This window comes from Phoxinus phoxinus, assembly GCF_949152265.1.
Source record: "Phoxinus phoxinus genome assembly, chromosome: 15".
Lineage (NCBI taxonomy): Eukaryota > Metazoa > Chordata > Actinopteri > Cypriniformes > Leuciscidae > Phoxinus > Phoxinus phoxinus.
In genome coordinates, this window is record NC_136890.1 from 17,010,058 (window position 1) to 17,032,241 (window position 22,184).

The 22,184-nt window shown below is 37.4% G+C and overlaps 1 protein-coding gene across 1 annotated transcript; it reads left to right on the forward strand.

Annotated features, from left to right (window-relative positions):
• The first annotated feature begins 1,866 nt into the window (after positions 1 to 1,866).
• Positions 1,867 to 21,637, forward strand: zbtb34 (zinc finger and BTB domain containing 34). The gene is made up of 3 exons (XM_079636747.1): positions 1,867 to 2,080; positions 14,084 to 15,644; positions 20,582 to 21,637. Exon 2 carries the CDS (start codon positions 14,118 to 14,120, stop codon positions 15,642 to 15,644), a length of 1,527 nt encoding a protein of 508 aa, XP_079492873.1. The 5' UTR covers positions 1,867 to 2,080; positions 14,084 to 14,117; the 3' UTR covers positions 20,582 to 21,637.
• The last annotated feature ends 547 nt before the right edge of the window (positions 21,638 to 22,184 follow it).

Consider the following 22,184-nt stretch of genomic DNA (forward strand, 5'->3'; position numbering starts at 1 on the left):
GGTTAGCAGAGCTCTTTAAAGCACCAGTACATAGAGAACTAGAGAATAAAAAAGATTGTTGAGGAACTTACAAAGTTTCTAATAGGCTATTGCATTGCATCCAGCTGAAACGTTTCGTCGACAATACTCATTGGCCAGAGGAGAACTGGCCCCCGACTGAGCCTGGGTTCTCCCAAGGTTTTTTTCTCCATTCTGTCGCCTGATGGAGTTTTGGTTCCTTGCCGCTTGCCTTACCTTCTGGCTTGCTTAGTTGGGGACATTTAATATTCAACAATATTATAGATCTGCCTTAAAGGTGGACGATGATGAAATCGTTTTTTGTATTTTTTTTCATGTAATCACTGTGAAGCTGCTTTGATACAATCTGTATTGTAAAAAGCGCTATATAAATAAAGGTGACTTGACTTGACTTGACAATAAAATTGTTACAGTGCTGCAATCAGCATAGTCTATACAAACATATAATACGTTGTTTCTGCCATTGTTCTACATCATATTATAAAGACTATTATATATGCTAATTTATGGCTATAGAGTAGCCTTTGTGATCACGGTTGTTGTTTACCGAGTAATGTGAACGGACGTCTTCTCTTTTAGGCTACTTGTTAATTTAGGCTATGGCGCCCTCTGCTGTTAGATTTGTATTAAAGCAGCTTGAAACTGGCCAGCTGAAGGAGGCATGGGTTATTTTGACTTTATTCTGAGTTTGATGATTACACTTTATTTCGTTTAATTAAGAGTTTAGAATTTTGAAAATGCAAATATTAGGTTAATCAGGTCAGTTCATCTTTGTGTTTCATCATAAATTTGTAATTTAATTCATATATATTCATTGTGTAACATTTTAGCTACTCTCCACCAAATATGCAACAAAAATGATAATACAACGATACCGATAATACAATAAACACATGCAACTGTAGTATGGGGGAAATATCTGTGGCCGGTTGCATAAACTGCTAAAACTAGTCTAGTTCAATTGTTTTTCTTTAAGATGCTCATAACTTTTTAAGTCAGTTATATAAAGAACACAGATTGTTCTAATTTGAATATGTATACAATAAGACTGATTGCCCACTGGTTAGTTGACTAGTTATTAAGACAGTGTTATTACTGGCTCTAATTAACCTAATATTTGGGTTTTCAAAATGTTAAAATATTCTGAAATAATCAATGAAGCTATTTACTTTATAATCCATAATGTATATTGTTGTATTTTATTGTATATGTATAATAATAATACAAATATGATAATAATAGTGATATTATTAATATTACTATTTTATCATTTTATAAATATTATTATATTTAATATATTTATATATTATATATATATATATATATATATATATATATATATATATATATATATATATATATATTTTTTTTTAATAAAATTATAAAAGAAACATAAATATGTACAACTATAATCAAGACTCCTACTACGACTACAACTAAAAGCCCTAATAATAATAATACATATAATAAAAATTATAATAATAATAATAATTATTATTATTTATAATATTATTATTGTATAATATTATAATAACTATTTTACTACCCATAATAATAATAATAATAATAATTTTGTATTATTATAAAATATTAAATAATTATTTCACTAGCCCATATAACAATATAATTTTTATTAGTAGTAGTAGCAGTACCGGTAGTATTATTATAGCCTTATAGTCCTTTAACGATTTATACCGGCCTCCCAATCTGGTTTAGTGGGTATTCACGGAAATGAAGACTGGATACCCTTCACTGAAATTATTGCAACAAAGCTAACATCCCTAAACATACACTCCCCGACCCTTGTACCGAAAAGTCGGAGGGAAGGGGGCGAGTCCTACCGCTGATCTCTATAGCATCCACCGGAAGATTTCCTTGACAGCACGTCAAGCACCTCGAGAGACAGAGCGCGTCCCCTGGAGACCGCATGCGTCCACTTCCGGTTTGGCAGAGAGCTGGAAAAATAGCAACGGCAGAGGAGCACAGCTGGGGAAGGAGGAGGCCAGGCTGGAGCTAAAGCGAGTCGCTGTGCAGAGGAATGGGCGACGTTTGATCGGAGAAGGTGAGACGCGACTTAATTAACGGCGCATTATATCTGCTCAGACGTCACCGTTGGTTTATTTGGCGCAGTTCTATCGGACGCATCTAAATACATGCCGCTAACCGGCTAACTTGTTAGCATTCCGTGACAGCTTTGGTACGAGCTAGCCTGGCAGCAACTCGGCTGTCGCAAATGTAATGAGGAAGAGTTCGCATGCAGCGCTGGGCAAATTAAACGGTCATGGGCCGTTTTACACCGTTTGAAAGCTGTTCAACGAAGCTTACGTGTTTATTTTCCCTCCAGATGCAGTCAGTATTAACTGCCAACCTCCACATTCCGCATTCCCCTCAATCACTAGCAAGAGGGCCACTTTCACACCCTGAATTTGTTTTAGACAAGTACAACTTTTGAGCACAGCCGTAGAAGTGATGCAAAAGTAACTTACGTTAACTAATTTCATTAAGGTATTAAACATATCGAAAGTGTAAGACATTGGTTGTCACAGAAACTAGCGAGCTGCCTAAGTTACCTAGACCGTTTTATAGATGCGTTTGAACGTGCCTGTTATGCTTACAAATTCTAAGTAGGCAGCTCACTTGGTTTAAAAAAACAACAGTCATGTACTGATTCAATTCAATTCAGCTGTTATTGATTTATTTGACAAGGTGGTAATGATTTATTTGAAGTTAAAGTGAAACTACATTTAATTGGCTTAGTAACTTGGTCGTGAAAACCATGATTAATGTATAAAATTCGTAACAGTATTGGATGCAGTTTACTGTCTTTAAAGGTTAAGTTTGGGTCTGAGTTAGTTTTGTTCTTATTAAATGGTTAGTTCACTCAAAATGAAAAAGAAAATGAACGTGAATAGGGTCCCTAACTTAAATTAATTTTGGGTGAATTTACCCTTTAAATTCCACATGTCATAATGTATGCAACTATCTACAAACAGTACTGTGTCTATAAGATAACTTTACAACATTTTACTTTATTTTTAATGTACAGGATGGTAAAGTGTGAGTGTTTCAGGTGAATGTCAAAAACATAGTTTCACTTTCTTTCATGTGGCATACAAATTCCTTGTCGTGAATGTGTTTGAAATCTTTTTCAGAGGTGAGTTGTTCTGTTTGTACGGTCCATCATTTTGGACTTTTATCATAAGACTTGGAATAAAGCCATACACCACACAATATATAACGGGTTTAAAGGGCAGGACAAATAGGGTTGTTCAACTCAACTGGTAGTTCATATGTACTCAATGATCCATGAGTTATTTGATTGGTTACTTTGCTGTTAACAAGTGTAAAAGAGCATGCATCTTTAATTTAGCTACATTTCAACATTTATGGGTTTTTTTTTTTTTGCGCTAGCTTTTGCAATACTGGTAATGTTGGTTTCTGTGTGATAAATTGCTTTAGTTTTTTCTCATTTCTCATTTTGCAAGTCATTTTGGATAAAAGCAGCTGCAAACTGTATTACTGTAAAATACAGGCTAGGTAAAATGGACAGTCTGACAAACAAATTGCAAGAATATAATATAGTGCAACAGTTGGGTTCCGGAAGTAAAAATCCCATTTATTTTACACCCTAGGGGAATTGATTTTTAACAGTTCACACAGAATGAGTTTTTCTGTTAAAAACATGAGACGCAGGTCAGTGAAACTGAACAGTTCTGAGCATTCTGACAGTTATGAACATTCTTGCCTCGTCACGCTACTGGTGTTTTAAAAAGCGTGGTGCTTGAAACCTCCCATACCTTTATGATAAAGGTATACGTTCAATGACGTTGAAACTAGCCTCTGGCATGCGTTCATGGTGATTGTGTACCTGAAGAATGTATTTATTTGAGCAATAGTCTGAAATTGAAAGTAACATTTTTGCATTTGCTCATCAGGAAGTTCGTAAGAAAGTGTCTTCATTGTGGTTTTTCCCCATGTCCTTGTCATCTTAAAAGCCATGTTATGGCATCTCAGGAGTCATAAATGTCCCTCCTAACCACTCAGAATGTTTTCTCTTCCAGGCTTGTCTGAACAGACGGAGCCAAACCAATTAAGCTGTGTGCATGAGTAGGCATTATTGTTTTGCACTCGATAAACCTTTCATTTTTGTGGCTGTGTCTGCTTCTCTTCAGTATTAGTTGTTAAAGGGTTTTGGTTTGTAAATTCTCCTGTTATGGCAGATTTACAGCACAGAAAAAGAAGGATTTTCTTGTACCTTACACAAGACATCACCTCCGCTACTCAGGATCTAATGCTCAGGTCTCTGAATCTAATGGCCTCTGCTGTGAGTATAATACTTGAATGTTTTGGGAACATTGATGAGCAGTTTGTCCCTGAAGTTTGTGGTTCAGTGGGCTTTGGCTGTGTATTCCTTGTCTCTTGGCCAGCTTCAATGGGGATTGACTTGGGAAAGAAGAAAGGATGCCTTTGACCTGCGCACCCGAAGCAAAACAGAATGACTTGGTGGTATTTTTATCCACTCTGATTATGCCTGTTAGATATGCAAAGCCTGGCTGATTTCCCTTGCCAGTTCCTTTATAGCGATTCTTAATTATCCTTTCGAATTTGTGCAGCAGATTCCCTTTGATGTAGCTTTTCTTTTCTTGCCATTAAAATGGCTGGACTCATGGATGGCGATGGGAGAGGGCACAGAATGGGCCTGGAGTATGTTCTTAAAGCACATTGGCCTCTTTGTGATCTTTCTCCTGTCACGATCTGGAGCAATACGTTAGTGTTTTAACTGAAGATTCCTTTGGTGTAGCCTCATGCCTGGGACCAAGGATGATACCCAGAGCTTCTGACCCATTTTTCGTTCGCTATAGCGCTGTGTTGTTGAGCTCTATATTATCTTGAAATATGTTACAGCATGAACATTACATCAATTATTTGACAGCGGTGGTTATAGAAATATGTGACTAGACAAACCACAATCACTAGTAACATATTTCTATAATCGCCACTGTCAAAACATTGCTGTAATGTTATGCTGCTAGCATATCAAGATATACTGTATTTACGAGGATGCTCGCCAAGATGTGAATTTTGACATAATTTTGTGTGTTGTCTGTTGAAGCGCAAGAGAATATGAAAGAGAACTTAATTTGGTACTTGCACACTGTTTGAGAGACAGCTCTGTGACTTCACACAAATACTGAATTTAATTCTCTTTTGCGTCCTCTTGCACTTGAATGTTTAAATCGACACAACTATCACTTTCGTGATGACGGACCCGATCAGGGCAGTGACAAATCCGTTAACTCTCTTGAGAATCTTTCGTGCTGGCCCCGGTCCATCGGGCAGGCCTTATTATTAAGCCCTGTTGTTCAATCAAAGTGTTGTTGAGATAAGTCATATTGCTCAGCACTCTTGTGGTAGTTCTTGAAAACAGTTCCCCAAAGTTTGCAAGCACTTCTGGCAGCTTTTCCGCCCTCTCACGGCCTATCGGTTTCCTCCTGCCAGACTGTGCATGTTAAGCATTTTTTGGCAGTACTGGACTATGTTTTATTTTGCAGAATAGGCTAAAAGCTGCTTATCTTGAAGCAGGCCTTCTGCAGCGTTCATTTGCCAATGCTGATATGGCAGTTTCCACTCTTAACGGCTTGCTCAGTGAACCGGTAATATAAGTATTCCCAGTTAGCCATGAGTTTTTATTTTTACTGTTGTTTAGGGATTCTGGGTAGCGTACGTGTGTCAATTTTTCTTCTATTTACTGATATTTGGGAATTAAATGCGGCTATAGTACAGATTTCACTGTAATGTGTTTAGAAAAAAGCTCATTTAGATTAACCTAAGAAGGGTGAATTTGGCTGAGATGGTGTTTACCTAATTTCAATGTCTGATTTGGTGTGCTTAGTAATACAAATGCATGTAAAATTGCCGTTTTAGAATATATAACTTGCTGATCCACTAGTTAAGAGATACAATAAGTAACCTATGGTTAGATATGAAGATGTGTCATGGAGTGAACCAAGGCTACTCGATCCCTTCAACTGGAACAGCTCTTTGATGCAAAACAAATTAGCTTTGATATGCATATTGCCTGTTGCCAAATCTTTTACATGATGTTGCCGTCTTGTCTCATTTTGATGACCTTTAACAATCAATCTTCTCACCAATCCGCCATATACAGTGCTATGCATAAGTTTAGACACCCATGCTAAAGTTGACTAAAAAGAGGAATAAAAAATCATCTTTTGGAAATTGAACTTAATGCCTTAATTTAAAAAAATAGGAAAAATCCAACCTTTAAGGACACCAATTTTCTTTGTGAATGAATAATGTATCGTAAATAAATAAGTGTTCTTCCTTAAAATACAGGGTGCATAAGTTTGGACACCCCTATGTTAAATTCCCATAGAGGCAGGCAGATTTTTATTTTTAAAGGCCAGTTACTATATGGATCCAGGATACTCTGGATCCTGATAAAGTTCCCTTGGCCTCTGGAATTAAAATAGCCCCACATCATCACATACCCTTCACCATACCTAGAGATTGGCATGGTTTTATTTCAGTTAGCCTAACAGCTGGTTTGATTTGCATTGAGAGATGATCTTATGGAAAGTACTCCATGCCAATCTCTAGGTATGGTGAAGGGTGTGTGATGTGGGGATATTTTAATTCCAAAGCCCAAGGGAACTTTATCAGGATGCAGAGTATCCTGGATCCATATAGTAACTGGCCTTTAAAAATAAAAATCTGCCTGCCTCTATGGGAATTTAACATAGGGGTGTCCAAACTTATGCACCCTGTATTTTAAGGAAGACCATTTATTTATTTACGATACATTATTCATTCACAAAGAAAATTGGTGTCCTTAAAGGTTGGATTTTTCCTATTTTTTTAAATTAAGGCATTAAGTTCAATTTCCAAAAGATGATTTTTTATTCCTCTTTTTAGTCAACTTTAGCATGGGTGTCTAAACTTATGCACAGCACTGTAAATATGCCCCTACTTGCAACCCTATACTATGAGGAAGTAGTTTCATGATTTAATTGTTGTCAATGCTCAAGAGCTGTGTTAAAATCCCCCTCAACTCTCCCCTCAGGACACAAGCCTGAGTGTGAAACCTGCGATCCCATCTCGCTGGAGTGCAGCCAAGACACTTGCCCCCTTGGGTCCACCAGATCAACTGAGTATACATTCTTGGTTTTCAAGTTCAGCTTGGTTTTCATAGAAGTGGGCAAGTGGCACAGCTCCTTTTTGACACGTCTACTAGCCTAGGCTATATGTTTAACATGATTTTCCACATTTTTTTCACACCCTATTTCTTTTCGGAATTTACTCACAATCTGTTTTTATGTATGCGTGTTTAAAACCCGTCAGCATTCAGCAAATATGCATTTATCATTTAAACAATTTTTTTGAATATCTAATAAACATTTAATTTCACAAACCTTGCAGACTTAGTTGAATCCAGCTGTCAGATATTCTGAAGTGCGCATTTGTCGCCTGCATGAATGTGTTACTCTGTGAGTGACGGTTGGTATATGTGATTGAATGCAGACAGGAGAGTTCAGCTTCATTAAAGGGGTCATGACATGAGAAACCAAATTTGCCTTGATCTTTTGGTATATAAGAGGTCTTTGTACCATTAAAACGTCCTGCAAGTTTCATAGCTTAAGACTTCCTCCCCATTATAAACGAATCATTTATTTAATCAAGCTCTAAATACAGCTCGTTCTGGATTCATGGTAAGAAGTGACGTCACGATACGAAGTGACGTACCAGCGTTTGCATATGACCGCCTCCAGCACAAGACAACTACGCTTTAAGCGCAAGACAACTACGCTCATTTCGTATCATTGTCGCGCCCGCGCGCCGCGCGCCTCACAAGTGTTCAGTCGACGGACAGCGAGTGGGTCTGTGTACAGGGAAATTACGATGTCGCAGATGTGCTGTTCCTGGCTGTGGACAAACAACATCTGTGAATACGCTGCGAAAGATCCAGTCGTCAGGGAAAAATGGATGCACTTTATTTTTTGCGGACGTCTCAGTCACGGCAGTGTAAGTTTAAGCGTTTGTTCTGTACATTTGAAGGATGACTGTTTTGAGAACAAATCCCAAAATGATGCTGGCTTTGCCAGAAAAATGTTGCTCAAAGATAAGTCCGTGCCGATAATTCTGGGCTCAACAACGACGACGCAAACTGTAAGTAATGTATTTAAAACTTTAAACTACTTTTTAAATACGCCGAATCCGCAAATGTTCTGGCTGGGGGCGTTAATAATTGATGCATAGGCACTGACGTTAGCCAATCATAACAGTGGGCGGTAACACTGAACTCTTAAAGGGGAAACACCCCCAAAACAGACTGTTTGAATCAGAGGATGAGAAACAGGTTGGGAAAAGGTCATAAATCACTACATTTTAAAAGTTTTTTGTAAAAAAAACTATAGTAATACTATAATTGCACCTAAGGGAACATAATAATAAAATAAAAAAACCCATGTCATGACCCCTTTTAGACACATGATTGAAAACTTAGTTTAAACCATGCTGCGCTATATTCAGTTGCCCACTGTCATATTTATGCCATTTTCACTGTGTGCTGCTGCATGTAAAATTAGTGTTAGGCTACCTTGTCTTATTTGAAAAAATATGATTCCCAGTATGCACAAACTTTCCAGATTACGGAGTGCCCTGTTGGTTACTGTGTTTACTTCCTTTCAATCTAAAGTAAGTCTGTTTAATTTAGAGATTAATTTTTTTATGAATTTATATTAGTCAAACTATATGTAGGCCTATATAGATATTTTACATCGTTTCTCTTAATTTCTGGTATTTCTATGAGTCCTCTCTTCTTTCTTTCTCTTGACCATGGCAGAATGACAACATATGGGTGGTGAGACGGGTGTCTTAGCAAGCCCTGCCAATTGGAGAAAGTGTTTACTCTCCCAAAATTGCTGACTGAGACTTGCGTTGAATCACTAGACTAGAGAGTGAGAAGATGAGACTTTAGGTGGTTGGAGGCGTAGGGCCTGGGGAGAATGTAAAGCGGAAGATAAGAACAACTTTTCATTTACAGAATTCTTGCAAATTCTGCTTTTTCCCATTTCTTTTTAAATGCAGCTTTTATAATGCGGTGTTCTGTTCTACATATTACTTGCAAGCTAAGTGGCTGCAGTTTTTACTTTCCTACTCTTATTGATGAATCACTCTTTCTCCCACATCGTTTTTGGCCATGTATCAACTTGATCTAATGAATTCTCTGCACACACCCATGAAGATCTTATTGGTTCCCAGATATTTTCCCCCTGCTTTTTAGATGTAGCTCTTGATGACACCTTTGCTCAAGAACACTATATGAACTACTCTAATACTTGATGGGTTTAAGTACGTTTGAAGACCAGTGATGGCCATAGGCTGTCTTTGTCATTTAAATAGGTAGAGATGTCTGTTGAGTCTTTAAAGTGCTTGAGCTTCGATCTATGCAGCACACAAGGGATTCATGTTTTGGATTAAAGTGTACACGAGATGCTTCACTAAAACTTTCTCTCTGGAGCCACAGTGCAACTGGCCATATATTCCCTTTTCTTTTTTTTTGATATCGAGTAAATTAGGCCGAAATATTAAGGCTGATAGATAATGTATTACCAATACATAATATTGTTAATAATATCGATAATGTTATTATATGTCCTTTAGTTGAACTTCAGATGTGCACTGTTTGCCATGATGGTTTTGAATTGCGTGAAATATGATTGGAATTACTTTGAAAAGGAAATACAGTTAAGTGCAATGTAAGTCTGTCTTGTCTACAGTATAGGCTACTGTAAAGAATGCTGTGAATTCTTGGTTCGCCCTGTTACGGGATGAGCGCATCCACACCTTCATGACATGCACAGTCATGGGCGCTGGTGCATTTGAACCTATTGTGCAATTGTAAGTTGTAATATAATGTTTATTTTGTGTTTATATATGATTTATCACATAGGCTATAGGATGTGTTTGGTTAATTAACGCAGTAGTAAAGCGCTCCAGTTTGCCAGTGATCATCTTTAGCTTCAGCACGCGCAGCTCAAACGGCAATTAATGTTGCATTCACTATGACTGGGACTGTCATATACATAATGAGAACAAGAACACTAGTAATAAAACGTTGTTAGTTCTTTGGGTTTAGGCTAGTTAGCGTGTTTCAGTGTGTTACGGGAGGAGCGCACCCAATTTTGTGCAGATATAAGTTGTAAAATGATGTTTGTTGCATAAATATCTGATGAATCTAATATACAGTTCCTAGAATAAGTAAACACACCCATTCTAAAGTTGGGTCATACATCTTAATCATCTTTTGGAAATTGATCTTAATGCCTTAATTAAAAACACGAGGAAAACTCCAACCTTTATGGACACCAATTTTCTTTGTGAATGAATAATGTATCGTAAATAAATAAATGTTCTTCCTTAAAATACAGGGTGCATAAGTCAGGACACCCATTTGGTACATTTTTTGTTAACCTTTTATCATATGTCTTGGAGAATCGCAATAATAACGTATTTATTTAGAAAAGGGACAGTGTACATTAATCAACATTCACGAATGTATGTACCCAAATTAGACCGAAGGCTAGTTTTCATTGGTAGCCCCTTTGCCAGATGTTATTAGGCCTAAAACTAGAGAAATGGGTAAAACATTACAACAATAATAGAACTAGAACTAGTAAACAACTCTGTGAAAATACTATATATATTATACAAAAATACCATATTATACACACACAATATAAAAGAAAGATAAAAAAGACATTGTTATGAGTTGAATATTAGGCTACTACTAAAATGAAATTATTAATAATAATAGAGGAAGCTGCATTAATGTTCCCGTTGTTGATTATGAAGAAGCCATTTCTTAAAATTGTGCTTAAATGAGTTAAATGATGAGCATTCTCTAATTGAGTGTGGTACAGTATTCCACTGATGTGATGCTCTGAATGAAACAATAGCTTGACCAAAGGAAGTTTTCATGAGTTCAGGCACGTGATATGTATTCAGGCACGTGATATGTATCGAATCTTGACACGAGGGTATCGTTACACCCCTAACGTAGACTATTACATTTTATTTATTCATGGCACATAGGCTACATGTTTTTATACGTGTAGTCCAATGACTTGTTTGCATTTTTTTAGGCATTACTTTATTTCTTTGTAAGGCTATATTTATTTATTTTTTGATAAAGAAATTTGGCCATTGGAGTGTAACATTTATTTTAAAAGTTAAGGATTCTCACACTGGTTCACTATAGGCTACTGTACTGTATAGGCTATGTTTTATATTGAAGTGCCTAGGACATGGCTTTTAATGGTGAGGCTTTTGTAATCAGGCTCTCAAAAAATTATATAAAATATTATATTAATAATTGGCTTCCAAATATAAAGCATTATCGGTATCGGCCACATTTTTCATATTGGTGCATCCTCTAGCATTTACCCCATTGACATCCACAAACTAATGCCAAAATGTACACTAACATTCAATAGTTTGGGGCACAACTATTTTCAACACTGATGATAAGAAATGTTACTTGAGCACCAGGGCCCAGTTGCATAAACATAGCCATTATGTAAAGAATGTGCCTTTTAGTTCACCCAAAAATTAAATTTCCGTCATTAATTACTCACCTCATGTCATTCCAAACCAGTAAGACCTTCTTTCATTTTCGGGTGAGTGTTTAATGACAAATTACATTTTTGGGTGAACTAAGCCTTAAAGTACTAGTATGGCCAACAACTAGCAAGTCTAAGGGGTAGCCTAATCAGTCTTACTTTTTGGTATCAAATTAGACCAATCTACATTTTTATGTAAAGGTAAATGTTTCAAAATGTAAGAATAATGCACTAGTTAAACGAATGTCGTCTATGAGTAAATGGAACTGTTTTCTCAAGTGGATGTTGCATTTGCATTGTAAAACAGGCGATTATTCGAATCCAAAATAAAAGTTTGTGTTTACAATGTGTGTGTATTGTGTATAATTATTTTGTATATAAATTCACACACATGCATGTATATATTTAAGAAAAATGTGTTATTTATATATAAAATAGTTATATTTATATATAATATAAATCATATACAAATATATATGCATTATATAAATGCAAATATTTCTCAAATATATACATGCATGTGTGTATTTATATTAGGGCTGTCAAACGATTAAAATATTTAATCGCGATTAATCGCATTAATGTCATAGTTAACTCGCGATTAATCGCACATTTTTATCTTTTCTAAATGTCTCTTGATTTCTTTTTGTCCCATTATTTTTTTTCTCATTTTAATGCTCTTATCAACATGGAAAAGTGGATCGGCTTGCTTTGTGCAAATGTTTTTTTTTTTTTTTGAAAACAACATTGGCATATATTGTGTTCAATTTCACACTAACATTCCCACTTGGAGCAAACAATGTCTCACACAATGTAACGCTGTCCATCAATAAAAGGGTGAAAGAAATACTGACGAGGTGACGTTACTGATATTGACGAGTGGGCGTAGAAACGCATCAGCGGTGTGTGTGCTTGGCCTTCAAGTGGTATTTTAGACTGGACGTGCTGCGATGATAGCTCAGTTCACAACAACACAACACACAGATCACTTTGGTCTTGTCAATTGAACCATTTGGCAACTTTTTAAAAGTAAACTTTCAATTCAGAATCTTATTGGCATCCATTTCGGCGTCTCGCGCTCATCATTCATCCACTCAAAACGTAACGTTCAGACGAGAAGCGCCGCGACGCGCAGCGGCTCATATTTAAAATTCGAACACATTATTCTCTATGAGTGTACACACACCGGCGGCGCCATTCAGCGTTTTTATTTCTGGACATAAACTGAGAAAGTGCGCGTCCGATGTGCTAGACGCCCTCAGTTGTCCTAGACGCGGCTCGGCGCTGCGCTTCTCGTCCGCTCTGCATCGCAAGCCCAAACCAGTGTGTGCGGCGACAAGTGTGTGCGGCGTGCCTGTTGTTTTGTTTCTGGTCTAGCTAGATCCGGTGTGGTGTTGTAGTTTTAATAACGTTACTAGTTGTTGCAAAAGCATGTGAAAAAAAACTACAAAGTTTGCTAGGCGTTAATCTCGCGATAAAAAAATTGACGCCGTTAAAATGGGTTTGCGTTAACGCCGTTAATAACGCATTTAACGGACAGCCCTAATTTATATATACAAAATAATTGTACACAATACACACATATATATATATTATGTAAACACAAACTTTTATTTTGGATTCGATTAATCACAATTAATAGTTTACAGCCCTACTGGTGAATTGTGGTTAGACACTAGGCAGGTTGGTGCCAATGGATCAACGGCATCTTTTCTTTGTTTATAGGGTTAATGTGTAGATGTGTACTGTTCTGAAATGGAAGCGCTGATTATTACTAGAGCTTTATATAATTGGACCACACAAGATTTGAGTAACTAGCCTACCTCTAAAACGGAATATATAGGTCACAATGAAACGCATCACAATATCATAATTGGATCGCAATCAAAACTGCACCAAACATGTGAAAGGGAATGAACATGCGGGATCAGTTTCAACTTCTTGGTTCATTCCAGAAATATAGGTTCAAGAGGGTTATGTTTTTCAATGTGCTGCTTCGTTAATTTAACCATAGGAAATTTAGAAATTAACACATAAATATAACAAAATGATACTAAGACCTGTAAACTGGGGGGGGGGGATCTGGGGGTAAATATTTTGTCTGGCTGTACAGCAAAGCCCACGTGTCTTAATGCTCAAAACTCAACGCATATTTTTCGCAGAATAAGGATGCCTGTTATTCATAAAATTCTACTAATTCAGTCTTTTGCATTTTTTTTTAAATAAGTATTTTGGCAAATTTGATTGTATATTAAAATAACAAGAGTACAGTACTGTCAGCTGTAACAAATTTTACCTGCAGATTTCAACAACTGAAAAAGAATGCAAATTCCATCAGTGCTTATATAATATACCATTCATTTAGCTTAATCTTTTTAATATCTATAAATGTGTTTCCTCACACATTGTTTTCTTTCATTTAGGTTCTCTACAAACCAGGAGAGACGTCAGTGAGTCATGGAGGACTGTGGTAGCCTCATAGAGTTTGATGTACCTGAGTTCAGCAACACCGTCCTGAACCAGCTCAATGAGCTCCGTCTTCAGGGCAAGCTGTGCGACATCATTGTGCACATTCAGGGCCAGCCGTTCCGAGCCCACAAGGCTGTTTTGGCAGCCAGTTCACCATACTTCCGTGATCATTCAGCACTAGGCACAATGAGTGGCCTCTCCATCTCCGTAATCAAGAGCCCTGAGGTGTTTGAGCAGCTGTTGGCCTTCTGCTACACTGGCCGCATGGCATTGCGCCTACGTGATGTCATCAGTTTCCTCACGGCTGCCAGCTTCCTCCAAATGCAGGCTGTGATTGACAAATGCACACAAATTCTTGAGGGTATTCACTCCAAGATAAGCATCCCAGTGCCTGATGGGACAGATCCAGATGACGATTGCACCTCCTCAAGGTCTGGACCCAATGGTGTGAAAGATGGTGGTATCTTTTTAAACCCCACTCAGATTTCGCCACCCTATTATCCTCGCCAGAATCATTGCGTGGAAGGGCGGAACTCAGGTAAGGGGATGGTGGAGGAGGGTCAGTCAGACCGAGGGAGCAGCGACGGCATATCTGAGCAGGAGGTGTCCATGGAGGTTGAGTCGGAACAGATAGAACTCATCGGGAAGGATGGGCAGGTGACAGATGTCCATATAAAGCTGGAGAAAACCGACCGCCCCAGCTACTCCGATAGCTCGTCGGCAGGTGACGATGGCTACCACACAGAGCTAGTGGATGGTGAGCAGGTGTTGGCTGTCAGCGTGGGATCGTATGGGCCTGTGCTTTCCTCTGCCAGATACACTTACTCTGCACTACCTTCCCCCTGTTTTGTCAGCCTGAGTTCCTCTAGCCCATCTCGTTCCTTGCTCAGCAGCGTCCGGGGGGGTCGTGCCCGACCCAAACGTCCCGTGCCTCTTCCAGCCGATCTACTAACTCCGCTCAAGCCTGGTGCCGACGAAGGAGATCCACCTGCGACGGCAACTACCTTCGAAAACGACGTAAGGGAGCGTAGTTTCCGCGGACAGTGGTACCCCTACAACGAGCGGCTCATCTGCATCTACTGCGGCAAGTCCTTCAATCAAAAGGGCAGCCTGGACCGTCACATGCGTCTGCACATGGGCATCACGCCCTTCGTCTGCAAGTTCTGCGGCAAGAAGTACACCCGCAAAGATCAGCTGGAGTACCACATCCGCGGCCACACGGACAACAAACCCTTCCACTGCCAGATCTGCGGCAAATGTTTTCCCTTCCAAGGCACACTCAACCAGCACTTGCGCAAGAAGCACATGACCTCTGGCACAGAAGTTAATAATCACACTGACTTGCTGGGAGAGGCACCAGATGGCCAGAGAGGGGAGCAAGAAGATACCTCAGAGGGCGAAGTAGCCTGCGGAGCAGCGTACCCCGATGATTTGTCGATAAAAACCGCCAGCGAAGAGAGTGGCAAGTGTAGTCCGGAAGAAACCCCTGCGTCCAAACCCCTGCGTGGATATTAAGTAAAACCTTTTCCATTTACTTGGTTGTTTGTCCTACTTATCTAATAAGGAAGCTTAAAGGGTTACTCTTTTCATGATTAAGCCCAGCTGTTTCTAAAGAACGACAAGAAATAACCCGCCTTGCGCATTTTCTACTCGTCCATTTTTGTGGAAGTTCTACACAGGTCTAAGACGGAGAGAAAGAGTTTTTAAGGAGTTGTTTTTTTGTTTGTTTTTTTCAAAGGGAAGGAGTCCTATAATCGGGGAATTAAATAACTGGGGAGGAGGTCTCTGTAATCAAGGCCTCCTAAGAGTTTTATCACATTTTTATATATCTATATATATTTCCATGTTTTTCAACATATTTACAGAGTAATATAGGCATGTTGCAATAATGAATAATGTGAAAGCTCAGATGAGATGCTTGTCATATCACGCTTTTACCTGACCTGTTTTTGCACATGTGGCCTGTAGTAGGTCACTCACTCACAAGGAATGGTTTATCTGCCAGTGCAAAGCTCTTTGTGACACATCTGTTTAATACCTCATTACACAACCTCAACATACTCATAATGGACAGTATTTGTAGCTTGTCATCAACTCCAGCCAGGTTTTACCTCATAGCAAAGAACCTGAACGGAGGGGAAGAAGCTTCTCTCAAAGTTCTGTTTGTTTTTTCAAAGGGTTGGAATGCGGAGGCAAAAAAACCCCCTGATCAAAACATCTCCACTTTATACTACTTCAGTGAAATATTCTTTAGTGATTGTATGAATTCTGGATTAATCTTGTTCAGTTTTCTCTAGCAGCCATGTTATGTATGTCTATGGGAAAATTGCTAATACAAGGTGTACCTGTGGTGTATTTTCAGGATCTAGGATCTACTACATATGATGCTGTTTTCTTCCACGTTTTCATTATTATAATGCCATATTTTTCCTAGAATCACAGTCTGTCGTTATGCACTCTTTCTGTAACATTATCCTTTTGGTTATACTATCAATGGTATAGTTGCAAATTAGTGCTTGAGTAGCAGCACAGTCAACTGTATTATTTAATTAAGGAATGTTAAGTCAAATTTTTTGACACTTTTTTTTTTTGCTTTTGTGCCAATCTTTCTATCTTCCTTTATTTTTTTTCGCACAAAAAATTATTTTAAAAAAGTTTTAAAAAGTTTTGCAATTTGAGTTTTCCCCAGACACGAGGAGGGTGTGCCTTCATTTTAAATTAATATATTTGTAAATGCGTTTCTGAAAGGGGTTCATTTAAGATGAAAATTGCCTAAGGGCCATACCATCACGGGAAGAAGGGGGAAAAAAAACTTCTTGGTGAAATATTTATAGTATTAATGTCCACACTTGATCAGTGGTTAAAATTTCAAACCCCTTTACTTGTGTCTCACTGGCTCGAAAGAGCTTTAGTTTTTTTTCCCAGTAACGTTGTGTGGAACGGACAAGAGTGATACGAATCTTTCTTTTAGGCTTCTCACACTTAATTTACAGACCAAAAAGTATGGTGTTTCAGTACAAGAAATTAATAATTGAAGTAGATTCAGTTACTGCCGGTATGCTTTTGTTAATGTTAAATAGTATGGAGGTGTATTGTTTATGCTGGGAAGTATAGTGTTGGGTTTCATACTACAATAGCGCAGTAATAAGATAAACCTGCAGTGTCAGTACCACTGTTGTGAGCACTTTTATGTGTTGAACATTGTGAAGAGAGAGCCCTGGACAATATCTCTTCCTATCCATTTTCACTGTTATGTAACTGGTGCAAAACGTCATACTTCACACATTTTTTATTATTATTAAGGCTCCTTGTTCTATGACATGCCAATTTTAGATACATTTTGTTATTTCTTATCACCACACTGTCTTATTAATTCTAAAAGATAAGCAGCTGCATACAATGCAAAACTATTAAAATAGCGTTTCTTCTCGAGCAATACGCTGGACTCATATTTTATAGTCATCACTACAGTCGAGCATCTTGTCTCCCTGTCTGCAATATATTTGATTTATAGTTCTGGATGCTCCGACAGATTAAAACATGCCTCGTTCTCTCAACATTCAAGTGCTTTCAAGTTTGCCTGACATACCATTTAGATATTTACCTTACCACACCCTCTATAAGTTCACTTTAACCCTCACCAAGGATACTTAGCATAAGCAACGTTTAGAGATTGTAGGATAATACCGCAAAGACAACTCCTTGATTCTGTGAACCGTCACCAGTATCACGCCTTGGGCAAAACTTGTTTCTGAAAGTATAAGTTAAACTACTCGGTGACTTACATTAATGGTGCTCTTCTGTTTTTGTTTTTTTAGTTTAGTGTTGCAGTCACTTTCTTTGTTTTGTTTTTTTTACTTTCTCAGTTAAAGTATTTTTTAGCACTGCGTAAAAAGTAGGTGGGAAACTTCTGCCATTTTTTTTCTATTAAAATCAATGCATTTTATTTTGCTCAATTCATATTTTAGAATACTAAATTATTTATAATGTGCCATTAAAATCTCTTCATGTGCTTGTAAAACTGGCAGATGAGTGAGAATGAACCTTATACCTTTGTTTTTGTTTTGTTTTTCCGGCTCTAAGCTTTGAATCAATGGCAGTTTTGAGCAATGAGCCAAATGTGATAACTCTCTATTACAGTTAACAAGAGCCAAAACGCTCAATGCCGTACTACTGACAGAGCATGTTTGCTGTCATTCTGAGACATGTTTGTCATTTTGAAGCATTGTAAGCCTGACTGCTTTGTTTGCTGAATATGTTTAGATTTGCTCTGTTCCTTTATCATAATGTACCTGTTCATGACTTTGGCCACTAACCAAAGAGCAAACCAAAAATTGTAAAGGGTTTGTGTAGTATGTTGCGCAGCGGACGAGAGCGAGACCAAAACCAAGCCCTGGAACAAACGAATCTGTTTTAGAGGTGTCAGTACATCTTTTTCAGTCTCATTTCCCGGCATCATACTGTCATTTATTACACACACTGGCGTTAAGCAGAAAAGTTTAGTTGAGCTAATGTATTACAATGAATGAAGCTGTAAGCTTTAGCTTTTGAAGAACAGACTTTGGATGTTGTTTTGTGGTCTTTAAAGAGGTGATGGTACAAACCGAGATGTTTTGTTGAGGTCGTTGATTTAACTGGTGCCTTGCTTATGAAACAGGCTACACTACCATTTGAGGTCAGTATGAATTTTTTTTTTTTTTTTTTGAAAAATGTTTTGTTTTTCAGCAAGGATGCATTAAATTGTTTGAAAGTGACGCTGAAGACATTTTATAATATTACAAAAGATTTTGGTTTCATGTTATAAATGCCATTCTCTTACACTTTATCAAAGTCCTGAAAAAAAGTCATCATTTCCATAATTTAAACAGCACAACTGTTTTCGACATTGATAATAATAAGAAATGTTTCTTGATCACCAAATCAGCATATTGTAATGATTTTTAAAGGATCTAATGACACTGAACATTCAGCTTTGCATAATAAATTTAATTTTACAGAATACAAAAAAAGAAAAATTTAAGTTTTAATGATATTCACAATGTTCCTGTTTTTACTGTATTTTCGATCAAATAAATGCAGCCGTGGTGAAGAGAAGAGACTTTTTTCAACATTTCACATTTAAAAAAAATCTTACCGACCTCAAACTTTGGAATAGTAGTGTACGTGAATCACTTACTCAGCAGGTCATTGTATTTTTATTTTTTTTTGCCGCTCAAGATTATGGGAATGAGATGAGGGGTTCCTTCAAAGAAGGTGGAAATGTTTGTTATTTTTGGATGCATTAATGTCTCAGCCTGGTCTTTTGTATACATTTTGAACTAGGCTAATGGTTACACACAAAAGCAATATGCCTGCTAGATCATACTCTAAACATGCAGTAAGGGTTCTTTTTCCATTTCTTTTTTTGTTTCTATGGGGAAACATCCCATTTGGAGGGGACTGATATGCATGGAAGCAACCGAGATTTTCGCATCATCATTATGCAGTTTTGACTGAAATTGAATATGCTGAAATAAAATGGGACAATCAAACAGCTTCACAATATGGAAGCTGCCTCTTAAAATAAGTTTTAAAAAATCATATTTTCGTCAAGTTGGTTTTTGCTTGGCTATAATCTCATCAGAATAATGATGCTTTCAGGTTAGCAGATCGCTGTATTATGTATATTGTTTGGTCTAGAGAGGGGAAATATGCATGTCGGCCCACTTATTGTTCAAGTAGAATTGCATGGTGACCTCCAACGTTGTTAAACGAAACTACAGATTACCTTTTTTTTGTCTTAACACTTGAAAGTGATTTTCAGTTATAGCTATATCTCTTTTGTGATATTTCACCTGGCATGCACTTAATGACCCTTTTTTAAATAATAATCAATAAATGTATTCCATATGGGATTAATTGACCATGTAATACTCCCAATTTATGGGACGCATAAGGCCTCAAATATTTTATCGCTTGGGATGCGTTTCCCCTTTAATGGTGCTTTACGACTGGTCAGGTTTCTTTTCAGTTTTTATAACGTGTAAGCAAAAAGATGATGTTAAATCGGTGATATGGGGTTAAACATACTCTTGTAAAGGATTTTTTTAATGAACTGTCATACTCCGCCAACTGACCTAGATACTCATGGTCCATTTTCACTCGCTTTGTTCACATAAAACCAGTTCAGTTTGTGCCATGCGCAATCATCAACAAAAAAAAGAAGTGTTTACAGGGAAGGCTGTTGGACTACTTTTTGATTGTGCAGCTCGTCCTTTTTAACTGTTGAAAACTGTTGACTTACTTCAGGTAGTTTATGAACACTGAGCTAAACCTAGAGATATTGAAGAAAAGGAAATCTTGAAGTCTTCCATCGGTTCTACACTTCCAACATGTCTCCACTGTGTAATATGCAAAAGCAATAACCTTTGTAAAAGCATTTTTTTTTTTTCTTTGGTGTCTTTCTGCCTCAGATCGCAGGAGGATCGTGTCTCAAAATGAATGCGTTCAGGATGTCAGGGAGCTGAGGTCATTCATGATGAGGAGATGATTTATTTTGATTTTTTTTAATATTTACATTCTTTTATGTGAAAACTTGGACAGGTTGGGCAAATATGCTTCTACAGTGTGGCTTGTTTTTGTGGTTACATCAGTCCACGTTCTATTTGTACTTCATTTACCTGACACCTCAGTGTCATTTTTTTTCTGTTCTTTTTTTTTTATTATCCATGTCAAATATGAAAGGGATCTTTGATATATGTAACCTGCCGCTATGGTGTGTGCTAAAGATCTTCTTTCTTCATGCATCGAGATTAAACAGCCAATCAGAGGGCTCTTATCGTTAACTCAAACTCATGTTCTCTCATGTATTCGGGACATTGCAAAAAGTAAAAAAAAAGTAGAACTCAGGGTTTACTAGTATTCAGAAAATGCCATTTTGGATGCGCAGTGATCTTTGTGTGTCCAAAACTAAGCTTGCACTTTTACTTCAGGTGGGGAAACAATTCCTCAGTCATTGGTTCCCAAAACAGTCTGCCTCACAGGTGAAGTATGATGCACCTAAATGTTTCCGTTCTTGCTCTTCCTGAATGCATGGGACGGGCGCGGAGTTTCACAGCTGAGGAAAGCAGATCTTTAGCTCTCGACCTATCAGTAGCACTCTGTCCAACCTTCTGTTATCCACTATATACAACCTCACAACCCAACTGTGAACCTCAGAACTCTACTGTTTTATACAACTATGAAGTACATGAAGCTAGCTGACGCCGATGCTGTAACAATTAACTCGCCATTTATGAATTTTATTTTATAGCATGAAATATAAAAGTATATTTATTCAAATTATATATTTTACTCATAATCATTCTGTGCTGCTTTTTATTTTCGTTCTTAAAGCTTGTATATTGCTTTTTTATGATACAAAGAAATGTCAATAGATAAAAAATGCATTTGTTTGTACAATAAAGATGCTGATTTGGCAAAATGTCTGGACATCCTTGCTTTGCTCATTCTAGTAAAATATGCATTGCAATGTGTGTGTGCATTAATGCTGATGTCCACTAGATGGAGCACATGCACAGGAAAAAGTGCTGTTAATTAAAATAGCAATAATAATATGCTGAAGCTTTGCAATTTACTTAATAAAACCCATGCATATTAATTTTGGAATAAAACATTCACTTTTCTATGCTATACAACTTTTTTGTTATTCTAATTTAGTTCAAAGTTTAATCGTTTTAAATGTAAATATATTACATTGTATTTGTATTGCAAATTAATACATTTTAAAAGACCTATGTAAATTCTATGTCAAAATTCAATGCAATTCAAATCAAATCTACAATTCATTGTCCCTCAGGGGACATTTGTCTTGACTCCATGGTGTGTTAAACGGATCTAGATGAATGCTCAGATGGACTACCAGCTGATGGGGACAACATTGACCTGGTAAACCTTGATCAATCTGGTTAGAGCTGGCAAACCACATTGGACCAGTAACAAACCAGCTGCCATGTTCCAAAATCCAGACTGGCCATCATAAGCTGCTTTGATATTTTTTTAATGCAGGGACATAGA